The following is a 23,895-nucleotide window of genomic DNA, read 5'->3' on the forward strand; positions in this document are numbered from 1 at the left end:
GAAAAACGGAAAAATCAGCCACCAAGCCTTACGACGGACAGAGATCTCAGACTACGGCTAGCGCCACAAATTCTTCTTCCAGACTTTGAGGGAATATTTTAATATAGTCTCTCAATTTTACACATACACAAAATGAATAAATATGAGCTCCTGAGTTGAAAAATTCACCAGCATCCTGTAGTTGAGGTTACATTAACGTAGATGTCACGAAAATGGTAACTTAGAATAGAGGCAATTTTTGCCGAAGTAAAATGGAGTAAATAATTTAAAAAAATGAATTCGTTAATTATCATTGAGAATTTATTGAATACCTTACGAACATAGCCATCAAAGTTTTATACAAACCTACATGGAAAAACGTTCTACATTTTAAGGGGGGTGTCCAATTTTTGTCCGCTGAAATGAGTTTTTTTTCTATTCAGAAAAAAAATGAAACCACGCTATCAATTATTTCTAAATTTTCAACATACATTGTTGATATATAAGGGGTTAAAAAAAAGCAGCCAATCATTTTTACAGAAAATTTCGCCTGCTGTCCCACCTCGTCATATAGGATCTTTTCACTTCTGGTAGTCCGCAAAGAACCAAACAGGATTTTAGTTTGTACTTACGTAGTTACCGTTCAATGAACCAGTATGTATAAAAAATTTTTTTACGAAACCGTTCACTTGCAAAACTCAAATGGCCATTCTGCTAAATCAATTGGACAATAACTACACGCTGGAAATTTTGAAGTAATAAATTGCAGGTTAATTTTTTGTATATTACAAAAAACCTCTCATTTTAGCAGACATAAATGGGACACCCCTCTTAACACAAATAGGTTATCTATATGCTAGATATAGCATTAAGTGCAGAGATTCATTCGAACATACCGTAGGTACTAACCAGAATTGACGCTGATTTCTTACTTTATTCCTTAATCACGTTATTCTTAGTTATTATCATCCACTCGTAAAAATAAAACGGCAGAAGACCGCTTCTGTAAGTTCGTTTCTACAAGTGGTGGTCAAGTAATTTAAATTAAATCAAATCAAAATGTTCGGAATTGACAATTGAATGTATGAGAAACAAACTTGTAGGGACGTCACTTGTTAAAACGAATTTGTAGACATTGGTACTTGTAGAAACGAACTTGTAAAAACGATACCTTCTCCATAAAACACATAGTGAAATATTTCAATGGTCGTATACACAAAATAATTTAGTATTGAAAATTATTTAATTTCTAAGGAAAAACAAATCTTGTACCAGTCATTGTGTATTTATGTATAGTGTAAATTATTGCAATACTTACATATACTTTGTGTGTGATATAATTAGATATCATCACATCATTTCTTAGGATAAGAATTATCGGCTATATCAAATTGTCATCAGTCAAATAAATCTATTACGTATATGAAATTGTACTGATATGTTTTCATTTAATTGATACATGTTATGCAGGGATTTCTTATGTCAATTTCGTCACATTTTTTTCCATACATTCTCAAGAATATTAATTACTATTACAAGGAGTATGTGCAAATCAATTATTGGGAAACAAAAAATGCTGCGTCAAAGGCGGCATGGATTAACAAAAGAACAGATTAATTAAGTAACCAATGCTAACACAGTTATTGCTACAAAGTATTTTTGTATTATAACCCTGTACACAATTTTAGGTAGGGAATTAGTTGTAGGTATAAAGCAGTGATTATCTGTGTTTAGTATTGTCTTTCATATTCAAGCTACACGCAAATGAGACGAAGAATTAATATACATAGGTATGTATACTGCAGCACATGTGTAGAAAATACTGATTGTTCTTAGCGAGTTATTCATCTCGAAAATATTTTTTCTTCCAATGAGACTAACTTTACTTCAAACTTTACAATCTCCGAAAAACGTACGAGAATACGGATTGTGTATATTAACAGTGTGACAAAAAGTTACTCATTCTTCAGTAATTCGTGAAAAATCATACGCGACAAGACAGTGCTGAAATATTCACACTTACTTCTTACTTTCGAATTGTCACTAAATGGTTGTCTTGGCATTAAATTGATGAACCCGCAAATAAACTGTTTTGCTGAAAATTTGATAAATATGAGTTCTTAGGTATTTTCGTGTTAGCTGACAAGGCTGGAATATCCATTTTTCTCTTAATTGTATTCTTAGTTATAAATACGGGCTTCCTCGGGGCATTTGATGCTAAGACGTGATATGGATTTACTGGCTCTTTACCCAGCAGTTCTTCCGTCAACAAACGTGTAAGAATGGGAAAAATAGTCAAGCACGAAGAATTCTTCACTGTCGGGGGCAGCAACTCGTTCGTCTTGGCATACGCGTCAACGGCTGAATCTAGCTCCAGAAGGTACGGAGTCATTTTACAAATCGACAGATACTGCTGCACCTAATTCAACATACAAAATGAGTTAGTTGAACTTCAGAACGTTTGTCAAATGAACTTTGAGAACGATTTTTAACAATAATAAAAACAAAAAAAAAAATAATTAAAAGCATAACCCCAAGAGTGAAAAAAATTTGTCCCCTCGTATTTTATTCGGGCAAATGATTAGCCACGTCCCTCCCATTCTAGTGTGAATCCCAAGACGTGTAGCAACTGTTCTAGGGGATCTGAGACGTTGACGAAAATATTGGTGAAAGTTAGAGATAATAGCGCGGTACTCTCGGTACGAAAAATTCTACTGAATCCAATGAATTAATTTCTGCAATCCGTACCAGTCGAGTGTGGATCCTGAAATTCATAGCAAGCATTTTGGGGAATCTATCAAGAGACCACACACTGGTCGAAAATCACCAAAACGGGCGCATAATAGGAAACAAAAAATTGTAAACCAATTTTTTTCTATTGTACCAGCAATCATATATATTCTGACGAGTCAAAAATATATAGTGTCAATTCGAAAAAAAACGTGCTTCTTCGTGTTACAGTCGGCTACCTTTTGCTTTTCTTAATCTAAGATTTCTCGATAACATGTTAAGTTTTTATTTCATATATAAAGTGAAAAAGGTTACTTTCTCCCGTTTATTTCCCAAATTTTTTTTGTAAACAATTGGGTAAATTTTGGCCTTCATTTTCGTTTTTTAAACACTTGAATACATTGATTTTCGGCTGAGTTAGAAACTGTTAAAGACGGACGTTTTTCGTATGAAAAAAATTCAACTTTAAATTAATATAGAATGGAACTTTTGATTCTCACCAGTTCTTACTCTGAATCTTCTTGGATACTGAATTCCTATTCCTCTATGATACGTCGGAAAAAAATTAACTGCGCGTATTTGCGCGTTTTGACGGTGCATTTTTTTTTTTTTTTTATTCGACTGATACGCGATTGTTATAAAATTGATTAGATAACATTTCCGGATTTCTGCTGCCATACCAGGCTGAATGCTGGTTCAGCTGTCTCAAAACTGTACATATTTCGTTTTTATAAGAATGAAATGCGGACATTTTTTTTTAATTCGCAGATGGAAATTGAATAATCTCAATAGGTTTGTAGGCGCGACCATTTGTAAACGGAGTGCTTTATACATTTGTGATCGTGAAAAACGTCGGACTGACAAGGGGACCTTACAGGTTGTCACTCACGGATTTTGATGGGAACCCGGGACCGCCAGAGTCGAAGCCGTGAACCTCGCCCACTGGGCTGCGCCCACTTGCTCGGAAACTATATTACTTTACCGGTATAATAGGTACGAGTTAAATTTCCGAATGATTTTTCTCAAAAACTATGAGCTATTGAAAAAAATCCCTGTATTCAGGTACTCAGGGTAGGTCCCTCTACAACATATCTGAGACCCATCAAAATCCGTGAGTGACAACCTGTAAGGTCCCCTTGTGAGAAAAAGTTTCAAGACCACTGATAAAGGATGTCTGGTCACACGAAAAAATATTTGCTAATATCTTTAAAAATGGAAGCATGCATGTACGTATGTAGTTATGGGTTTACGCATTTTTATATCTACGACTTCCGACAAACCGTTCCACTGACTCGGCTAGAATTAAGACAGAGAATTTTCTATCTGAAAACAAGGATTTCTTATGATTTTTTATTCATTTCCAGTTCAAGTTTAAAAATTATTTTAATAATTTTTTTCTTTCAATTTACCACGCTTTTAAAACGGACTAAAAAGTATAAAATAATGTTTATCAAACGGAAAACGTGACTATTGCATGTGCCCCACGTTTTTCATTTCATACCATTATTTTATTCTTTTGTAGCCCGTTTTGAAAACGTGCTAAATAAAATTTTCTTTTTATTTAAATAATTATCTGTCGATGCGTGGAGGGTTTTGACCCCTTTGAGCGCTCAGCTCAAACAATAAATTAAATTTTCTTTCAACCTTGTTGAAGAGGAATTGCACCGAACCAGTTCTGACGCGTCGGTGTATAAAATGTACGGAAGTGAAGGATTCAGTGCTGAAAGTGTTGGCATGTTTGAGAGCGCTTACTTTATGTTGAGAAATGCAATCTTTAGCTTCCCCCCAATTCCACAGTACATTCACGCGCGTGAGTTTATTTAACGTACTTTGCAGATGGGCAATATCTTTAATATGTCGATGGTACCAATTTACCATTCCGTTAAATCTTTTCAATTCACGGCGGTTTTGACGGTCTTTTCATCGCGCAAATCGGTTTGATCTTTTCCAGATCGGGTCGTAGCCCGTCAGTGTCTACGATGAAACCTGAAAACTTTACTTTTTTGACAGCGATTTTACTCTTCTTGAGATTTATTACCAATTCCGCGTCGATAAGAACGTCAATGAAAATTCTTAATAGCTGAACATAATCTGCGAATGTTGTTGAAGCGATTATCCAATCGTCTAAGTACGCGAATACGTTGTCAATTAGGCTGGTTTTTCACGTGCAGCAAACAGCTGGATGCAACATGCTCTGATTGGTCAATTCACCAAAATCACCAAGCCTTAGTTGTCACGAAATAGTGATTTTCGTGAACTGACCAATCAGAGCATGCTGCATCCAGCTGTTTACTGCACGTGAAAATCCAGCCTTAGATCTTCGCGCGTTCTCAATATTAGTTTTCTTCGCACGCGCTCTTTCAATCGATCCATCAGATATTGAAAAGTTCCTGAATCACCGCTCAATCCAAAAGGCAATCTTTCGTATTGAAACAACCCTTGCCCCTTGAGAATAAAGGCGGTGAACGCTTCTGAGCTTTCTTCCATCGATAATTGATGGAACGCTTCGCTCAGATCGATTTTTAATAGAAACAAGGTGGAATGGAGACCGTCGCGAATTGTCATCATATTATGTAACAGATCCGCGGGACTAACAGTTGTTCCGCGAAAGCGCGAATGTATAATATATTCGGGTCCACGTACCCCCGAAAGAGGGGAACTGGGAGGTGGATGGCCTACGAGCCACGATCAGCAAATCTCATTTTCAGTCAGGCAGAAAATAACTCGCTTAAGGGAGCTTTCCAGTGTGACAGCCCGAAAAATCGCTGTTTTTCGCGATTTTTTTTTTTAAAGAAAAAATAATCTAATCGGTCTGGTTTTTTTTTTGTATATTAATTGGGTATTGAAGAATACTAAACAATTTTTTAAAGATCGATTTATTCATTAATTAATATCTATAAAAATGATGAAACAATTGTTGCAGAAAATGCACTTGGATGTGGTGTCCACGTTGGGGGTCACAATTTTGATCTGAAACAAAAAACACAAAAAGATTATTGATCGGTATATAATTGGCTTTCGTGCTATGGAGGCTTTTTTCTTTTTTTTTTTTTTTGCAAAAATGGCGCCGGTTTGAACAAAAAGTATCGATTTTAGCATTTTTTTTGGCAGTTTTTTTTACAAAAAAATAGGAAGATGTCAAAAAAAAAAAAAAAGCTTCCATAGCACGATAAACAATGACGTTAAGAATATTGTGTAAAAAATTCAACTCGATAGCTTTAAAACTCTGCCCTCTAAGTTGGACACCGTTTTGAAAAATGCTGTTTCGAGAAAAACGCGTTCAAAGTTTCAAGTGAGGAAATTTTAGGTAAATCGTTTACTTACGGCCAATCAGCGATGCCAGGTCCGTACAATATCCCTTCTGCTTCTTCGAAAAGATCGTGCTCAATGGATTGTTCAGTCCGACGAGCTGTCCTCGCCTCTTTGCTATCCAGGGACGCCTGGCGGTTTGCTTGGATGATGCGCGCATTCTTGTACTTAGCGGCGAAATCTGCGGCGCTCGGCCCTATCGTGCATCCCATCGTCTTCAAAATTTTTAAAATTGGGTCGTAACCTTCATTGAAGGTGCACACAGCACACTGCGTAGCGATTTCTACTATCTGCTTGCCGCAGAATACGTGCTTTGGGGCTAGTTGCCACACACAGTGATTGATTGATTTTCAAGAATTTAGCACGCCATCCGCTTTTTTTTTGAAAATTGAGTGCGACAAAAAAATAAGTCGCGCGACTAATTTACGGCTAATTAACGGCAAATTATGCAATAGTCCGAATTCACATTTTCGACAATTGGCGAGCCAAGTTCATGTACGTGCAGGTAGGAACGAGACAATAGAAATAACAGTCGCACGGGCAGACGGCCGACGCGGCAGCTGTAGCGCTCCGTTGCCTTCTTCCAAAAAATGCTGTACAGTAACCGAAATAATCTGAATTTCGGCATGAAAATTTCAGGGAATATTCGGAAGAGTGTATACTATTCGATAAAGCAAAAAAAAAAAAATCGATTTTTTGAAAATTTCACACTGGAAAGCTCCCTTAAGGGACAGTACCACTGTGACGGTTTCAAAAAATCGATTTTTTTTAAAAACCATTAAAAAAAATCTAAATTACTTCTAAGATTAAGATGCCGTTGGACCCAGGTCGAAAAAATAATGATTTTCGTAGATGTCGAATATTTTGTGGAGTGGAGCAGCGCTCCGCGCTGCGTCGGTCTCAACGCAAAAGTTGAAACAATTTGGACCGATGATTATCCTCAACGTCTCCAAAACTTTCATAAGGCTTCTCAGGCCATCATTGAACCCTACATACATACAAAATAAGAAAAATTATTCCTCTAAAAAAATATTTAAAAAATACAAAAAATCAATTCTCCACTCTCAGTTCAGTCAGTTTCTATTGTATTCACTAATGGTGTGTAATGCATTTTTGTAATACCGTTACATCTATAATCCCAATAAAATGACATAATAAGCTCTTGACTCGAGAATTCTTTCAAAGTGAATCCTCGATTGGGAGGTTCACCCTCAACTTGGAGGTAAACCCTTGACTTGGTGGTTAACCCTCACTTAAGAGATAAGCCCTCAACTTGGGAGTAAACTCTCGACTTGACAGTAAACCCTCAACTTGGGAGTAAATCCTCGACTTGACAGTAAGCCCTCAACTTGGGAGTAAACCCTCGACTTGGGAGTAAACCCTCGACTTGCAAGTAAACCCTCAACTTCGGAGTAAAACCTCGACTTGGGAGTAAACCTTCGACTTCGAGGTTAGCCCTGAATTAAGGGGTACGAATTTACCCCTTAGAGATTGAGGGTTATTTTGGGGGTAAAATTTAGTTTTTTTTCGTAAGGGTTGAAGCTATCACAAACACCTCGTTCGGTAGCTGTGACTGCAGTTACACACAACCCTCGGGCCACAAGCTCTAGTTAGCCGGCGGAAGATATCCTAGTTTAGTTTGAAATCTCCTAGTCAGGTAAGAACATTCATACCCGATCTGGCGCTCAACATTTACAAGAAAAGGTGAAAAACAGCTTCGTGGCCGCGAGCCGTGTATCACCGGCGCGGCACACGAGGATCGGCCCATTTATGCTCTTGCATGCCTTCGAGCATTTGCCACTCTATTACGAGTAGGGTGTTTTCGTCACAAGATATATGTATATTGTTTATGGTATATATGCAAGATGAAAAACGGTCTCGTCATAAGCCAAATCATGTCAATACCTTAAATCCGTATTGAGGGGTTAGGTAGGTTTCAGAGGTTCAAAAAACGGTATTTTTACTATTTTTTTTTTTTCATATATACAATCATATATTTTATTTAAACAATTCAGCATATCAAAGATACACGTTTAAACAGTATTTTGTGAAATTTGTATTTAAAAATTCCGAAAACTCAGCCGTTGGTACCTCGTCTCCCTTGACGTCTCAAAAAAAAATACTCTTGCCGTGGACAGCATAACTCATTATTGGTTCATCTAAAATCAAAAAACCAAAAATATTTCGTCAGTACATGGATAAATCTCGTTATTGGACGAAGGAAAAAAAAAATTAAAATTTGAATTTTTGACAGACTTTGAACAAAAAAACAAATTTTTTGGTCAAATTTTCGCCATGCAGAAACCACGCAGATCCATCCCACCGCTGCCACCAAAATGTTACGGGGTAGATTGCGTAGGCTCCGATGAGCGGTAATCGGAGCTTACTCCACGCCCAGCCAAGGTGTTATTTGGCTATTGTAGGGTCCGTTCACGTCGACTATGCACTTGCGTGCTTCTACTCCCAATGCAGGAAGTGAATGGAATAGAAAGGGATCAGTATTAAGGGAAGGTAAACGATTTAAAGTATGTGATTGTTTATTAGTGGTCAATGCAACGGAGTCGGTCAAGGGAAAAAGGTATGGTCTTGGTTTAGAGGGATAGGTGTCTTGCTTGAGCGCTGGAATGGATCTGCATGGTTTTGCGGGATGTAGCAGGTAAGCTAGCCGCGAGTTACAGGAGAACCTGCTGACTCGCGAACGATAAGAGTAGACTACAGAGCGTAAGGTAACTAAGAGCGTGGGAAAGGAATATGAAGTCTGGAGGACGTAACACGTGTATTGGCTCGAAAAAATTAGTAGTAATAAAAAAAAATCCTTCGTTCAATGACTAGATAATGTTATTTCAAAGATGTGTGCAAAATTTGAACAAAATCGCTTCATAACTTTTCGAGAAATCGTGTCCACCGACTTAAAAAATTGAGTTTTGAGAAAACGCGTCTAAGATTGAAGTTAGAAAATTTTAGATAAATCGTTTACTTACGATCAATCGGTGATGCCAGGTCTTGATTTTTTTTGGGGGGGTTTCACTCGTATGTCTATCCGTGGTGGATGTCAAAAACGAACTGAAATGCTTGGACAGTTTATTCTGCAAGGTTATAGAACCTAAGCACCTTAGTACACGCGCAGGTAGAAAAACCGTTCCCTTTCTATGAGAAATGCTGTAGCGACCGTAATAATTTGAATTTCGATTTAAAAATTTGAGAGAATGTTTAGAACAGTGTATACTATACGTTAATGAAAAAAAAATCGATTTTTTGAAATTTTCAAACCCACCTAACCCCTTGAGGCTTATACATATAGAGAATGTTACCGTGATCGATATTATTTAATGTAAATTGCTCTTCTTCTTTTCCGTATAAAAATTCGTATAGTAGATGCATTGCTGTGTTTTTCTTTCATTTACGTCTCCAAAACTTGACATAGATGTTTGTCAAAATTTTGTGGATGGCATTTACTCTGGTCTTTTCTATATTTCGAGGCATTTCATGTGATAATAACATGAAAGGTAACTCAAACTGTCAAAGTAACGAGATCGACTGCTGATTGATGGAACATGTGTACATCGGTTCCCAGTGACAAAAGTGGTAACATTATTACGATCAATTATGAAATGATACGGTAACAGCTTTAAACGAATAATACCGATGGTAAAATTAGAGAAAAATGTCCTGGTGCAGGGAAAAGGAGGTGTTTACTGGTTTATAAATTAACATTTCACCACCCTTCATCGATAAGTGAAAACCATTCTTCAAACCAATCGACAAGCGCAAGATTGACCAAGATCTAAAAATAAAAATTAAGGCCTTAGCCCAGTTTTAGCAGTGAAATGAATTGCGCACAACCTCTACAAGTCACAGCGAATAGTTTTCCGGATTCGAATGGCATAGAATATTACACGTTATACCTTTTCGTCGCATTTTTCCAGCTGTTTGATTAGTCTCGTTATTTCTTCGAGTATTGATAAGCCTTTTAAAATGCAATGCTTATCAGTCATTGCCTCTGGATTTTTGATGTCGAGCGATAATTTGGCTGCAGTGGACTGTCTACGAATTCTCTGCAACAAGGATGCCAAAGGGGTTCCTGATAATGTGCGGCTTGCAACGCGAATTCTAGCATACTCTTCGTAAACCTGTACACATATAAATAAAGGGTTAATTGTCATTAGAAATAATGGAGTTATAAACTTTTCAACAGATGATTAGTAGTTTTTCCTTTTCTTAACGCATTATTAAGACCTTATCCCTCCCAATACTTTCTGCCTCTATGTAAATACGAAAATACAAGCAACAAAATATACACATTTTGTCTACAAGTGACCTGAATTTTTGGGTATTATGAATTGATATTAAATAAGAATTAGAGGTATACAAGTAAATAATAAAGCGAACACGCATCATATTACGAGAACGAGGGTCAGTTATGATTGATATTACCTAAAAAATAAAAAGAATAAAATTGAATCATATCTGTTAGTTCAAAAACGTGGAACTGACCACAGCCGCATGAAATTGAAGCAGTTTCCAGAAAACACGGCCGCAGAGAAAGCATTTGTGATCTTAGACGTCCTGGAGACGTCATGTGCGTCGGATAAAGACATCGACGGCTTAAGAATGAACCATCGTGATGTCTTTTATTTTTCTGACACTACCACATGAGCACACGTACAAGTGAATTTCGCACGATGAATTCTCAAAGACGAGAGCATACTTTTCAAATGCTTTGTAACGAAATGATTTCTTATTTAACCCCCCTGCGCACTACCCCGAGTATACTCGGGGTTACGAAGTGGTTACAGTATGCACAACCCCGAGTATACTCGGGGTCGGAGTTTTCATCGATAACTTTTGATGCACTAACTTATTCGGGGTGTTTGACAGCGCAAATTAAAGCTTATGAGCACAGCTTACAGAGGTGCATACTTATGAATTTCAATTAGGCCCAGATTTTTTGTAAAATAACATGAAAAATGGTGAAAATTTGTTTACAATTGTGGATACTTATGATCTTTTATCTAACATCTAGGAATGATCTAGAAGTGGTGGAAACGGGCCGAAACTTCATACTAGGGGGTTTTCGATGCCGCTGATCATGAACCTGTTATCGGATTTCAGAAATTCCAAGATGGGGGCTTGATTTAGCGGATGCGCAATGGAGAACTCGTGCTAGACTTTCGAATTCGAGCTGAAACTTCATACCTGGGGGTTTTTGAGGCCGCTGATCATGAACCTGTTATCGGAATCCAGAAATTCTGCATTCCAATTTTTTGTGTTTTTGTATTAGGTCTACAACTTTGCTCCCGCCGTTTTCTAAAAGATGGCGCTAGTAGCCAGTAATAGTTCAAATAAATAAATCACAGTTGTTTTCCATCAGTTTTGACATCTATAAATATAACCTTACATCGATATTAGTTAATTTTTGTTTGCGTCATATAGTTACACTTAATTAAATATGTCAACTTATAAACCGAATTCACGTCATTTGCGGGAGATTTTACTTTTTCATTTCAACATGAAAAAATCGGCGGCTGATGCTCATCGGGTTATTTCAAGTACTTATGGTGATGATACTATTAGTGAAAGAACGTGTCGCGAGTGGTTCCAGCGCTTTAAAAGCGGTGATTTTGTTGTTGAAGATCGGCATAGCGGTGGCAGAGAAAAAACTTTTGAAGATGATGAACTGGAGGCTTTACTTAATGAAGACTCGTGCCAAACTTTATCGAACGCAATTAATGCGTTTGAGTCGGACATTAAAAGCAAAACGGCCGCAATACGCTGATAGACACGAAAAAGTAATTTTGCAACACGACAATGCTCGACCTCACGTGACGAAAGTAGTCAAGACGTACCTCGAAACACTGAAATGGGAAATTCTACCTCACCCGCCATACTCTCCAGATGTTGCTCCATCTAATTACCATTTATTTAGGTCGATGGCACACGGCCTGGCGGGCCAGTGCTTCGATTCTTTTGAAAAAGTGAAAGAATGGATCGATTCTTGGATCTTATCAAAGGATGAAGAATTTTTCCGACGCGGGATTCGTTTGTTGCCTGAAAGATGGGCCAAAGAAGTGGAAAGTGACGGACAATACTTTGAAACATAAATAAGATACCATTTTTTTTTTATATAATTTTTAAAATTAAAAAAAAAAACGGCGGGAGCAAAGTTGTAGACCTAATATTTTTGTTTTTTTTTTTGTCATTTTCGTACTTTTTTTTTATTTTTTCTTTTTGTGTATTTTTTTTTTTGTCTTTTTGTGGTCTTGTAGATTCCAAGCCACCTGTTGACATTTCCCCGTACTACAAAGGAAAATAGGGTAACTGAACAGCGCAAAGCCGACAGATTTGACAGTGCGACTGAGAAATTTTGCCTTCAACGACTCCTTCCAAAATTTCTTGGCTGCACTGGTTTGAGAAGATTCTTGACATCCCCAAAGCCAATATGTCTAATTCGATTCAGAAAGGATCGATAAAAAAATAAATGAATAAGTAAATTTATTTATTTCTTGTACATGAATTTGCATGGATTTCACCACCAGTTCGGGTTTGACCATAAGATTGGTCAATATTGACCTGTCCATTTCGAATCTGGCACTTTTGACCCTCTATTTGTGCTCAGCGACCCTAAAAACCCCCGTACTCGAATTTTCATCGATTTCGACTTTTGGCCTTATATTCGTGCTCAGCGACACGGAGAGCCCATGTACACAAATTTTCTCGAATTTTGCAAAAAGTTTGAATTTTACCATAAAATTGGCCAATAATGGCCTGGCCATTCTGAATTTCGGAAAACTAATGCGAAATTCGGGTTCAGCGCCCTCAAAAAAATAGAGTCTGATAGTTTCCCTGACGAACCCATCGGCCCAACTCCAGGTGCATTTCGTGATCACTTTGCTCAGGATTTCATATCCGCAGGGGAGTTAAAATTGTTGAGGGTGAAAAATCAGTGGGAGTTTACAGTTAAATTGAAAGTAATGTAAGTATTTGAACCAGCTCAGCGCCTCCTAGATCGGTCGAAAAAAAATTCAAAAAAATGGGTCCAAAATTTCAGCATTCTAGTTCAACTGAAACGGATGCCTGTGAGCATAAATTCATTTTGAGTTTTGAATTTGGGCAGGAACCGCTAATAATCACTGACGACGAAAAATCTATGTGAAAAATGAACTATTACATCAGCTATTTGAACAGTATTTCCATTGTAGCGGGCAAATAGGAAAAAATCATAGCTTTGTACGTTGACACTTCTGAAACAATTCAAACCGTGGCGGAAAAATTCTTTAAATACTGAAGATTAAAAAAAAGACTAATCATTTATAATTTAATCACAAATCGATCAGTCATTATTCCCAATTTGCACTCATTATTCATTACTTGAAGTTGGCGATCGATCATCGTTATCGAGTGTTTGTTTATCTCCAATATCCGAAGAATTTTTCCTAATTTTTTTTGTAGCTGATCTGGAGATCTTTTCCAGATGAGTCTTCCAAGGACCACTCTAATGATACAAGATATTTTTTTGAACTATTTTTGCAAATTCTTGTAACTAATAGTAAGAGGAATAAAAAAATTGACCAGTAAATCATCCCGTAGACTACGATACTAACATAAATGCGCATAAATGATTTTGCGTAGGTATATGTACGCTCCTGACCGCGGAAGTTCCCACGTTGAACACCAGTCAACTCTGCCGTCGAAAACAAATATGGCGGCCGCGGTGGTCCAAAACCGTTCTACAATTAAATTGACACATATGATATCTCTAATTGTGAGTCCACGCCAATGACTATGGCATACCATTTCCATAGAAAGTGTGTAAGTTTCCAAGCCTAAATAATTTTGAATGTGGAAATTCCATACCCAGGATTTGGGTAATCAATTTTGAATTTTCCAGAGATTGGATTGAGAGCTACATTAAAGTTAGTAACAGTGGCATCACGACAATATATCTGAAGTGAAGAATATTACAGGACCGTTAAAAAAAATGACTCGACTTCCCGTGCAGAAAACAGAAATTGGTAAAAGTTCAGCCTAATATTGGACACCGATCGTCCTCAAACGGCGCGTGCTTGGTAATGACTACTGGGCCAATTTTGGCATATGACCCTGGACGTTTCGAACCAATCTTGATAACCAATGATGTACCAGCGTTCGAGAAAAGAATGGCTCAACGCTGGTCGCCAAGCTTGAGCCAGTCGTGATGTGATTGAACGAGCCTATATTGGCATGTAATTTCGGACGTTATGGGCCAATTTTGGCAACCATCAATAGCCCACATCTAATTTTCGGCTGCCCATTCCCAAAATTAAGTGTTCATTCCAAAAAATTAAGGATTTCGTAAGTTGCATGTGGTTTTTTTCTCTCTTCAGAATAGATATACATCACCTCGTTACTGCGTTTAGCCCAATTATAATCAATAGCCTTGTAATTAAAACGCATTTCGCACCTGATTAATCGTAAAGGAACGCCGGATAACTTGGACGGTGCTCGAACCTGAGACGGACGCGTCGCTGGAATTACTACCGCGCATTATATTACCGATTGCACCAAACGTTTGCATGCAAAGTGAACCAATCTTTCATAACTTATATTGGTTTAGTACGAATCCTCGTTCATTCGTATTCTAAAATTATATATTAGTCATTGTCAGTATTGAAGACATGGTTACTAACAATAAGGCAATCCACAGAACGAAGTTATAAATTTAAATTTAAATTATTAGAATTTATTTTTTTTCGTCTCTTCTATATTTCACAACTTGAACAGAATTCATATCTGTAATATGTGACAGGGAAATCGTTAATAAAGTAATGATTTTAATAGATATCACTTGTATAAGAATTAACAAGTATTCACAGGAATATTTTTATTCCGTTCAGAATGATTCAACAAATGATAGGACATTCAAATGAAATATCCAGTAATTGCTTTTCTGAACTGTGGGTGTAAAATAATTATTCCTGGAACTTAATTTTCTTATACGTACTGTAACGTGGGATTTTTGATGCCCGTTACGAGGGGCTCCTTGAACTCTGGGCGGAACCAAAATTTCAGAATTTCCGAAATTGAGTCGCGAAGTTTTTGCAAAAGAGCGCCAGAACTAGAGTCACGCATCCGAAACTACGAGAGGGGACACCTTAGCGAATAGCATAAGATATTTCAGGTTTTTTTTGTTTTTTTTATTTTTCGAGCTACAACGGCATTAGGCAAGAAGTCGGTACCGAATTCGAGGAAATTGCGGAGTGGCGGACAAGCGACAATTGCGAAGGAAGTATGTCGAGGCTGCGGAGGGGGAGCCGACGCAGATCGCGGAAAGCCAAGGCCGCTGCTGGCCGGCGCGCCGCGCCGCAGCCTCTCCCCCTTCACCCCGCCAACAAATGACTAGCGAACTTGCGACGGACCGACTAGCGACGAGGGAGCACCACGCTCACCACCAAGACGTCATGGAGCTGCGCGGAGGACGAGATTGCGATCTAGCGTTAAGTTCTGCGCAGCGATGCTATTCAAGGTGCGCGTCGAGTTGCGCAATCGTCGAAATCGATGACGGATCGATTATTGCGTATTCTTGTGGCGTATCGAGATCCGTGTAGCGGCAGGTCGTAGGTTTTTGAAACCACTCTAGTTCTGGCGGTCATGGTACGTAGTCACGTTTTGGGGAGTTTCGCGAAGTAATGGAGTCGCCCAAAAATCACAAGGGGAATGGAAAGGGGGTTGCAAGGATGTAGAAGGTAAGCGTTGCTACTATCCCCGCGATTGAGTTTCGAGCATAATTACGAAAGGCTTGCCGAGTAACGGATAGCCGTTTTGGATTTGCGTTGTAGAAAAGTACTCGAAATTCTTTTGCCGATTCTTTTGCTTGATGACCGTAACCTGAGTACGCGTGTTAGAGTAGATAGAGTAAATTTTGAGTTCTTGAGAAAGTTGAGTACAGTCACGGGTTTTAGTTGAGTCCTTCTCGTTTTTGAAATCACGTATAGCCGAATTCCGCTGTACGGGATCGAGCCGCGTTATCGGGTTTTTCAGTGTCACCTCTCGAATAGGTCGGGAAATGCCGAATTGGAGTGCTCGGATTAGCGCATAACGTTTTCGAGGATTTTAAGAAGGTTTGATTTCGGATGCGTTGCGATAGCATATAGTTTAGGTTACGTTTAGTTGCGCCTGCGCTTAGTTCCGTACTTGTTTAGTTAAGATAATGTTAATTGAGTTGTGTTACCTTGAGCTTGTGTTTAGTTGAAGTTACATTTAGTGGTGCTTGCGCTTAGTTAAGTTGCCGTTTAGTTAAGATAGTGTTTAGTCGAGTTGAGGTGATGTATAGTTAAAATTGCCGTTGCGTTGAGCAGCGGTTGAGACGAGCAGTTCGAATATTGAGTTTTGGTGGCGTCTGAAGTTCAGTGGCGTGTGCGGATTTGTTTAGTTGAAATAAGTAGGAAATAAGCTTTACGTTAAGTAATGTTGTGAAACTCCGAGACGGGTGAGATCTCGGGTGAGATTGAGGACGCTGTCTGTTCGGTAGCCCGATGACGCACCGTCGAGAAAGTAGTTTTATTTTCGATTTTGAGCAATTATCGCTGTGGAGAAGAAACGGTGAATTTGCAAATTGAGAATAGCGTATGGCAATTTTGTAATGGTTGAGTGACATTTTAGCTAGGGAGCCGCGAGCTTAGTAGAGTAAGAAATAGAGTAGGTTACGTGTAATTTTCTGTTTATTTTTTTGAATCGCGCTGAGCGACTTTTGGATTATATTTTTTATTTGTTTTTGTTCTTGTATCACCGCTACTGGGAAATATAAGACTTTATTTTACTGCTTTTGTTAAGTAGCGTGTGGTTCTCGAGTGTCTCTCTCTCTCTCCAAAAATCACCCCTCCCCTCTCCGCGGTACTGAGCTACCAAGCATATTGCCGAGGTATAGCGCATTAACGATTTCGAGGCATGTTAATCACGCCAGGCGCCCAACAAACTTCGCGATATTGTTTTTAGATCCAGGGTACATCGTGGACGCCAAATTATTGTGCACGCGGTAAGTTCTCGGGCATTTTCTCCGAGTGACGGAGGAGCGGGAAAAATCCACGTTACAGTAAATTTACAAAAATGTACAACAAATTTTAAACAATGTGTATTGAATTAACTCATAAATTGTGCTTATACTACAAGTTGATTAAACGAGCTGCAACCGAGATATGCGGCAATATTCAAGTTTCAGTTTTTCAGTTTCCAGATCGACTTATGAAATCGACTGATTGTATTGTTCCACACCACACTTTAGATGGAGTGAAAGTTATTTCTTCTTGAAATTAGTTAATTATTCGAGTTTGCAAAAATATACTGCATATTTACAGATTAACATTGATAGATTTAATTACAAACTTATTCCAGTAAAAGATGTTTATTAAATTTTCTATTGACATAAATTTGAATAGAGTTCTGTTGAAATATTGAGTTCGTCTACAAAAGTTTCTCTCTTTTATGATATTATATTTCTCATATTTAAGTTTTGTCTATTTGTTTTAAAAGTGAAAGTTTTCACTTTTTGCAACATCTGGTAAACACATTGTTAGCCCTGTAGCGATTGCTTTTATGGTTTTCTGGAAGTAAGGATGGGAGCACTCGAACAGAGCCATATAACCAGGTATAATTTTGCACATGGTATAGACCCTTGAAATATATATATTTTTAACAATACAGCTGCAGTGGTATGGCTCCAAGGAGCCAGTCCACTCTGCCAGTTCACTCTGATCCTTCAGTTTGGAAAGACATACCTTCGATACTCTATTACAAATAAAAAGAACAATCTTCCTAAAATAAATCTTTGATTATTTGATTAAAATTAATCACACCAACATCCACAATTCCAACAAGTTCCGAATGTACGTTTGATTTGATATAACATTGTTAAATAGTCGATGATTAGGCAATAAAAACAACAGCCTTCAAAAGCCCAACCGTTACGTCGGTAGCCATTCTGAAGGTAAATATGGACTAACGTGGCACGCCAATGACCGGCCGTTGCATCGTCGGCAGTTTCCAACTAATTTGGAGTAACATGGCGCGCCAATGCCCAGCCGATGCATCGGCAGCCGGTTCCAACCAAATTTGGACCAACATGGCGCGTCGTTACCCGGCCGTTGTATCTGCAGCTGCTTCTGAGCCGACTGTGGACCGATATGGCGCACCGATGCCCAGCCGACGCATCAATCGCCAGGTCGCAGCCAACATTGGACCAACGTTAGGCGTCAATAGTCGACCACTGAGTAGCTTGCCAATATTGTATCACAGCTAATCCGATAATAACACCAATGTGAAGCCATCACATCAGGTAATCAATATCGGGCCAACGCATATTCATTGTCAAAGAACGGCAGCCATTTGATAACTTCTGCACGGTTTGCGTTTTACCTCCACTCTCTCAATCGACCTTCGTATTCGAAATTATTCGAAATCGCCAGCGCTGCTCTACGGCATTTTAGACGCCTTTAATAGACGCAAGACTTCTTTATTACTCCAAGACCCGGATGTACAGAAGGTTCCCTCATCCAATATATGGCTAGATTATGTAGGCACGAATCTACAGAAAATGTAGGGGCCAAGGCCTGATAAACCCTATAATTTGACCAACGGCTCGATAAAACAGCCACTTCGGGTTTGATGTTTAGGAATACACTTCCCTTAAAAAACTTACTTTGCAGATAAACCGGCTTGCCACCCACCATCCAGTCGGGGAGGGCGGCAGCCACCCCTAAGTGAGACTCATGTTCGTACCTGATCGACTACTCTCATCGAACATATGAACTTTTTTCAACTCCCCGTTTCTCTGTTTTCAGAGAAAAAAAGAAATTATTGTAATCGCCCCGAAAATGGAAAGTTCAGTTTTCACTAGATCTTGACGTTTCGAAATCTGGAAAATCACTTTGTATTTGTGTATCTGTGTATGTGTGTATTGTGACGCTGATTTTTACTGCACTTCGGCCATCCGGAGAAGTAACCGAGAACTTACAGCGCGCACAATAATTTGGCGGCCCACGATGTAAGCTGGAAAAAATCAGATTTTGTAAAATATCGCGAGATTCTGTTGGACGCCTGGCGTCTTCAACACGCCTCGAAATTCTCATCTTCGCTGAATCTCGGATAATATGCTCGGTAGCTCAGTACCGCGGAAAGGCGAGGGATAATTTTGGAGACAGAGAGAGACACTCGACAACAACATGCAATTTAAAAAAAATAAAATCAAATAATACATTTTACAATAGCGATGATACAAAAATAAAAAAAGTAATTCAAAATTAGCTCTTCGCGATCCAAAATAGAACAACAGAAAATTTTTCGTCACCTTCGCTATTCCATAATCTACTGAGCTTGCAGCTCGATAACTAAAATCTAACTCAATATTTACAAACCTCAAATGTGCAACTCTCAATTGGAAACCTAGACACTTTAACGCTACAGCAATAATTGCTCGAAACCGAAAACTACACTGAGAAAAAATGTTATCGAATCTAATTTATTTGACTTGTAGTTTATTTGATCTGAACAATTTTTTACTTAACCCAACTACTTTTTGGTTGAAACAAAAATATTGATGCATTGATTAGAATGCTACATGCTTTTGAGTATAATTTATTTCAAGCAATTCATTTCATAGGATTGAATTAGAAATTTTGGAACGACTTATTCGCTTGAACCAACAAACTTAATTCGTGAAAGAATAGTACTTCAACCGCTGAACATGTTGGTTCAAAAGTACCGAAAGATTGGAAACAATAATCCCACGTTTGTTGAAATATTAATGTTACTGCCAGATAGTATATTCGGTTCAATGTGACGTTTGTTCGATATAATGAATAATAACTCTAATCACAAAAATGGACAATATGTGGAATAAGAATTTGTTTCATAAGGCAGATTTTAATCTTCATTGAAGAGAATTATTTTGTTAATTGGATTATATTGCTACTTCTGAAAAAAAAAACTATCCAAGCAAATGAGGATATGTTTCAGTGGAACCGAGAAATAGTTCTCGAGTTGTTATATGTACCACATTTGATTCAAGTAATTAAGTAATACAATGAAATATAACTTTTCCCACTTGTAAACAACCACGTGTAATTGAAAATTGCAAACATACGCTTGAAATTGATTTGAATAATTCTCGATACTATTGCATACACGCTTACAACAATTAAATCACTGATTGTACGCAATGTATATCAACGCAGTAAAAAAAAATGTTGATATTGATATGATGGCTAAACGATTTTTTAGTACACATCATTTGTCTTTATAATTGCGGCATAAATGTAATATACAATAATTCTTTGATTTCGGTAAAGAATAAAACATATCGGTCCTATGGAACAGTCTTATTGAAAATCCATCTAATATTGCTTTGAGTAACCATGTATATGTTCTTTCTGTACTATGCTTTGCAAGAACATCATACATTATACCTTTAAATATCACTTTCTTTGGATCAATAAGCAGATCTTATTGTTCTCGAAAAATTGAGCTGTAAATCAATTAATCGAATGAATTTAAATCGTTTTTGATAGCCAACCATATTCTATAATCGCAGAGCCGATTTCGTACCAACTGAAATCAATACACAAAAATGAGGTATCATACAAGATAGCCATATACGACAAATGCATATCTGTTAAGGTTCCGAAGATATTGAGCTATAACGATATAGAGAGCAGCGACTATAACGAACTCGAATAAGAGCCTAGTTGAAGTTCACGCGTCGAAAGATAAACACGCGTTGAATTGATCGTCTAAGAAATCTCTCTACATTGTACCATATGTTCGGAATAAATACTCCACTAATTGAAGAATTCCTTTTTGGTTATTTAGCACCTCTCATCAATATCTCATTGCGTTCGAGAGAATTTATTTGCTCTAAACCAACAATCACTAAAAATTATTTAACGATTCTCGAATAGTTATATCGAGCGATTCCACGTGAAAGCAGACTGATATTGTTCCCGAAGTTTATTTGTATAACTGTTTGAATGAATGAAACTGTTAACTTCTACCATCTAGATAAAAAAAAAAAAAAAACTCGTATTTGCATTTTAACCACCTTTGGTTATTTTAACTATTCATGTTTACCGCTCTTTGTGGCGCGTAAAGAATCGCAACCTATAGGCGACCATACTAATTTACTTTTAAATTGTGCACTATGATTGGTTGAGATCGCGAGTTCACATCGAACTTTCATGGTGACTTGTTGAATCCAAGCGACACCGCGATGACCTGTGACCGTTACGTGTTGCCAGAACTTGAAGAATAGTTGATGCAACCGGCCGACTGCAGGTGCAAAGCGGACAGAGCCTGCAAGTTGTCTGTGGTATCTAAGGCTAATTGTGAGATCATTTTTTGTTGCACCGTGTGTTGCGAGTAATAATTTTTGTTTAATAACTCACTACAGATAGATTCAAAACGATAAGCAAGTTTTATTAATATAAAAGAAAACGTGTTCTCTCTCGTGATACATCAACCGGAACTGACTCTCTCTCCCTTTTTACACACGCTCAGGCACATCAGCGCTCCTCTCGTATCATACTCGCACTGACGCCTCTCTTTCAATGGCGCTCACAGGCGCGCGAAATTCGAGTGTGACAAACTCTCATCCAACACCGTGTACAGTGAAATCGTGCAGCGTGAGCTGCAAGATCGCTACATTGCTGAGTTATCGAATCCCGGAGATTTTAATCAGATCTGTAATCTACAATGGCTGATGAGTACTTCAAAACTCTTCTCAGTATATGGGGGCTACCTGATCTCGTCGAAACTTGTATCCGTAAGTACATTTCATTGATCATATGCATAATTTTCATCATTGTCGAGGCTATTTGTAAATGTTGGAAGTTTTCGAAATATTCTAGTTCTTTAACAGTAGTGAAATTATCGGTAAAGTGTGGCTGAGGAGTACACACTGTCCAATACGCATGTGTGTAGATATGTATTTTTTCTTGGTTGATACCACGGGTCAAGACAAAGTATAGAGCACGCTTGTTAAACGTTTAGAAATTCTTTTCAATGCGCACCTGAAACAAAACGAAATAAAGTATGCAAGCATCTTTCAATTCGATGCTAGCTTATCCCCATGCAAGCACGATAACCGAAGCTTTGTTTCAGTGAAAAGTTGTATGTATCACCGAGAAAGTGAGAAATATTGAAAGTACAACTAGGATTATTCGGTTTAACCATACGTTGTTTGGTTAGAACTTGCTTTAATAGATTTTGAAATAAATTTACTTCAATCAAGCGATTATTTGGTTGATTTCACTGGAAACTTTTTTCAAGCTGTTACGTCCGACGTACCGTCACCCGTCTATTTTTACTACTTGCTAACTCTCCCATATATCTTATATTAATATCATAGTCTCTCCTGTCCTGTTATCTCTATCTAACCTCACTATCGCTCTTATTCAGCTAATTTCATTCCCTTCCTTCTGATTCTCACAGCTTTCCCGCACCCATAAGTTTTGTCTCAAAAGACACTCCTATTCTAATTCTCAATAACGTCACATCTAGACTTCTTAAATATCTGTCCCACAGTACACTTCAGTCCCACCGTTATCTCAACTTCTTCACAATAAGCATATATATAATTGATATTTCAAACAAACCCAAGGGTATACAACCCTCATCCTAACTTCCGCTTGTTCTAGTACGTAAAAGCGAAGCCGAACCTGTTTATTCCTACCGCTCGAGAGTAAACCCCCTTCACAGACGTAACATTGGTGGTAGTGGTGGATTACGAACCCACGCCTGCGAAGAGACTGGTGGTCGTCCGCCGAATGTAACAAAGCAATAGAATAAAAACCAGATTCGTTTCTTAACAGTTTTAAAATTTGTATTACCACGTGCGTACTTGAGGAAATGAAACAGCTAAGTGAAATTAAGCACGAACGGCCCATGTAGCGTGCTCTCTCTTGTCGAACATGACCGGACTCACGGACGAGAAAGTGCGTCCTACATGGGTCGTTCGTGCCTAACTTTAGGCTGTTTCATGTCAAAAGTGTTTGATTCTTACCACAATTCTTATATTACGCAAATTTTACACAACCAAGTATTTGCCAGAGCTGTGGGCATTGTGTTTTGAAAATTCGTATTAATTTTTTTCAAAGCAGTGTAAAGTTGCTGTAACAATACAAAAAGAGTCGTTATTCTTATCGAATTTTTTATTTAAGTACCAGTGAATAAAGATATGCGTTAGAATATACAAAATAAAAAAAATGAATTTATATTGTTCCTACCTCTCAAAACTTTAGTTTTGGTCAAAGAAAACATCTTCGCACTGGCTGAAGCTCTGTACCTGAATGGGAAGCTACCGTTCATTGAACATTTTTTAAACACCCAATTAACGTCTCTGACGAACTGTTTTGAAGGAAAAACTTTCAAGACCATGAGGTTTGTATTTGGAGTTGAAAAACAAAATTTTGATTCAATTAACAAAATTTTTTCCAATAATCCCACTAGTTTGAAAAAAAAAAAATTATGAAAAAGTAATTTGAGTTGAAATTTTTATTCTTATACAGTGCAACCTCCGAACAAGACTGGGCTCGGGCGGTTAGGGGAATATAATTCCGAGAAATGAGTTACCCCCACCCACGGTCCGAATTCGCCACAAAAAATTCTCGGCTCAACCTCCAAATAAGTCCGCTCGCTTACTCGACGAATTGCACGTGCAGTGTATAGGCCCTTTACGTAACATACATGCATACTTAATTATTATCAAATTCTGTTTCAACTGTAATTCTGCATTATGCCCAATGTATGCACTATGGACTGCATTATGTATTATAAATTGTATTTCTCATTAATAATAAAATAACTATTCTCTATAAAAAAAAAGAATTGTTCTCTACTTAAAAATTTCATATG

The 23,895-nt window shown here is 37.9% G+C and overlaps 2 protein-coding genes across 2 annotated transcripts in view; one reads left to right on the plus strand and one right to left on the minus strand.

Moving 5' to 3' along the window:
* The window catches only part of LOC124185645 (vacuolar protein sorting-associated protein 8 homolog), a 155,952-nt gene extending 153,912 nt beyond the window's left edge, over positions 1-2,040 (plus strand). Inside the window, exon 15 of the mRNA XM_046576603.1 lies at positions 1-2,040. Within this exon, the coding sequence (XP_046432559.1) occupies positions 1-102 (102 nt within the window). The 3' untranslated portion in view covers positions 103-2,040.
* Positions 2,023-23,895, minus strand: part of LOC124187839 — a 26,637-nt gene continuing 4,764 nt past the window's right edge. The window contains exons 3-5 of the mRNA XM_046580028.1: positions 9,924-10,148; positions 2,124-2,398; positions 2,023-2,074 (exon numbers count right to left, since the gene is read on the minus strand). Of these exons, the coding sequence (XP_046435984.1) occupies positions 2,023-2,074; positions 2,124-2,398; positions 9,924-10,148 (552 nt within the window). The remainder of the gene's footprint in view (positions 2,075-2,123; positions 2,399-9,923; positions 10,149-23,895) is intronic.

This window comes from Neodiprion fabricii, chromosome 1, assembly GCF_021155785.1.
Source record: "Neodiprion fabricii isolate iyNeoFabr1 chromosome 1, iyNeoFabr1.1, whole genome shotgun sequence".
Taxonomy (NCBI): domain Eukaryota; kingdom Metazoa; phylum Arthropoda; class Insecta; order Hymenoptera; family Diprionidae; genus Neodiprion; species Neodiprion fabricii.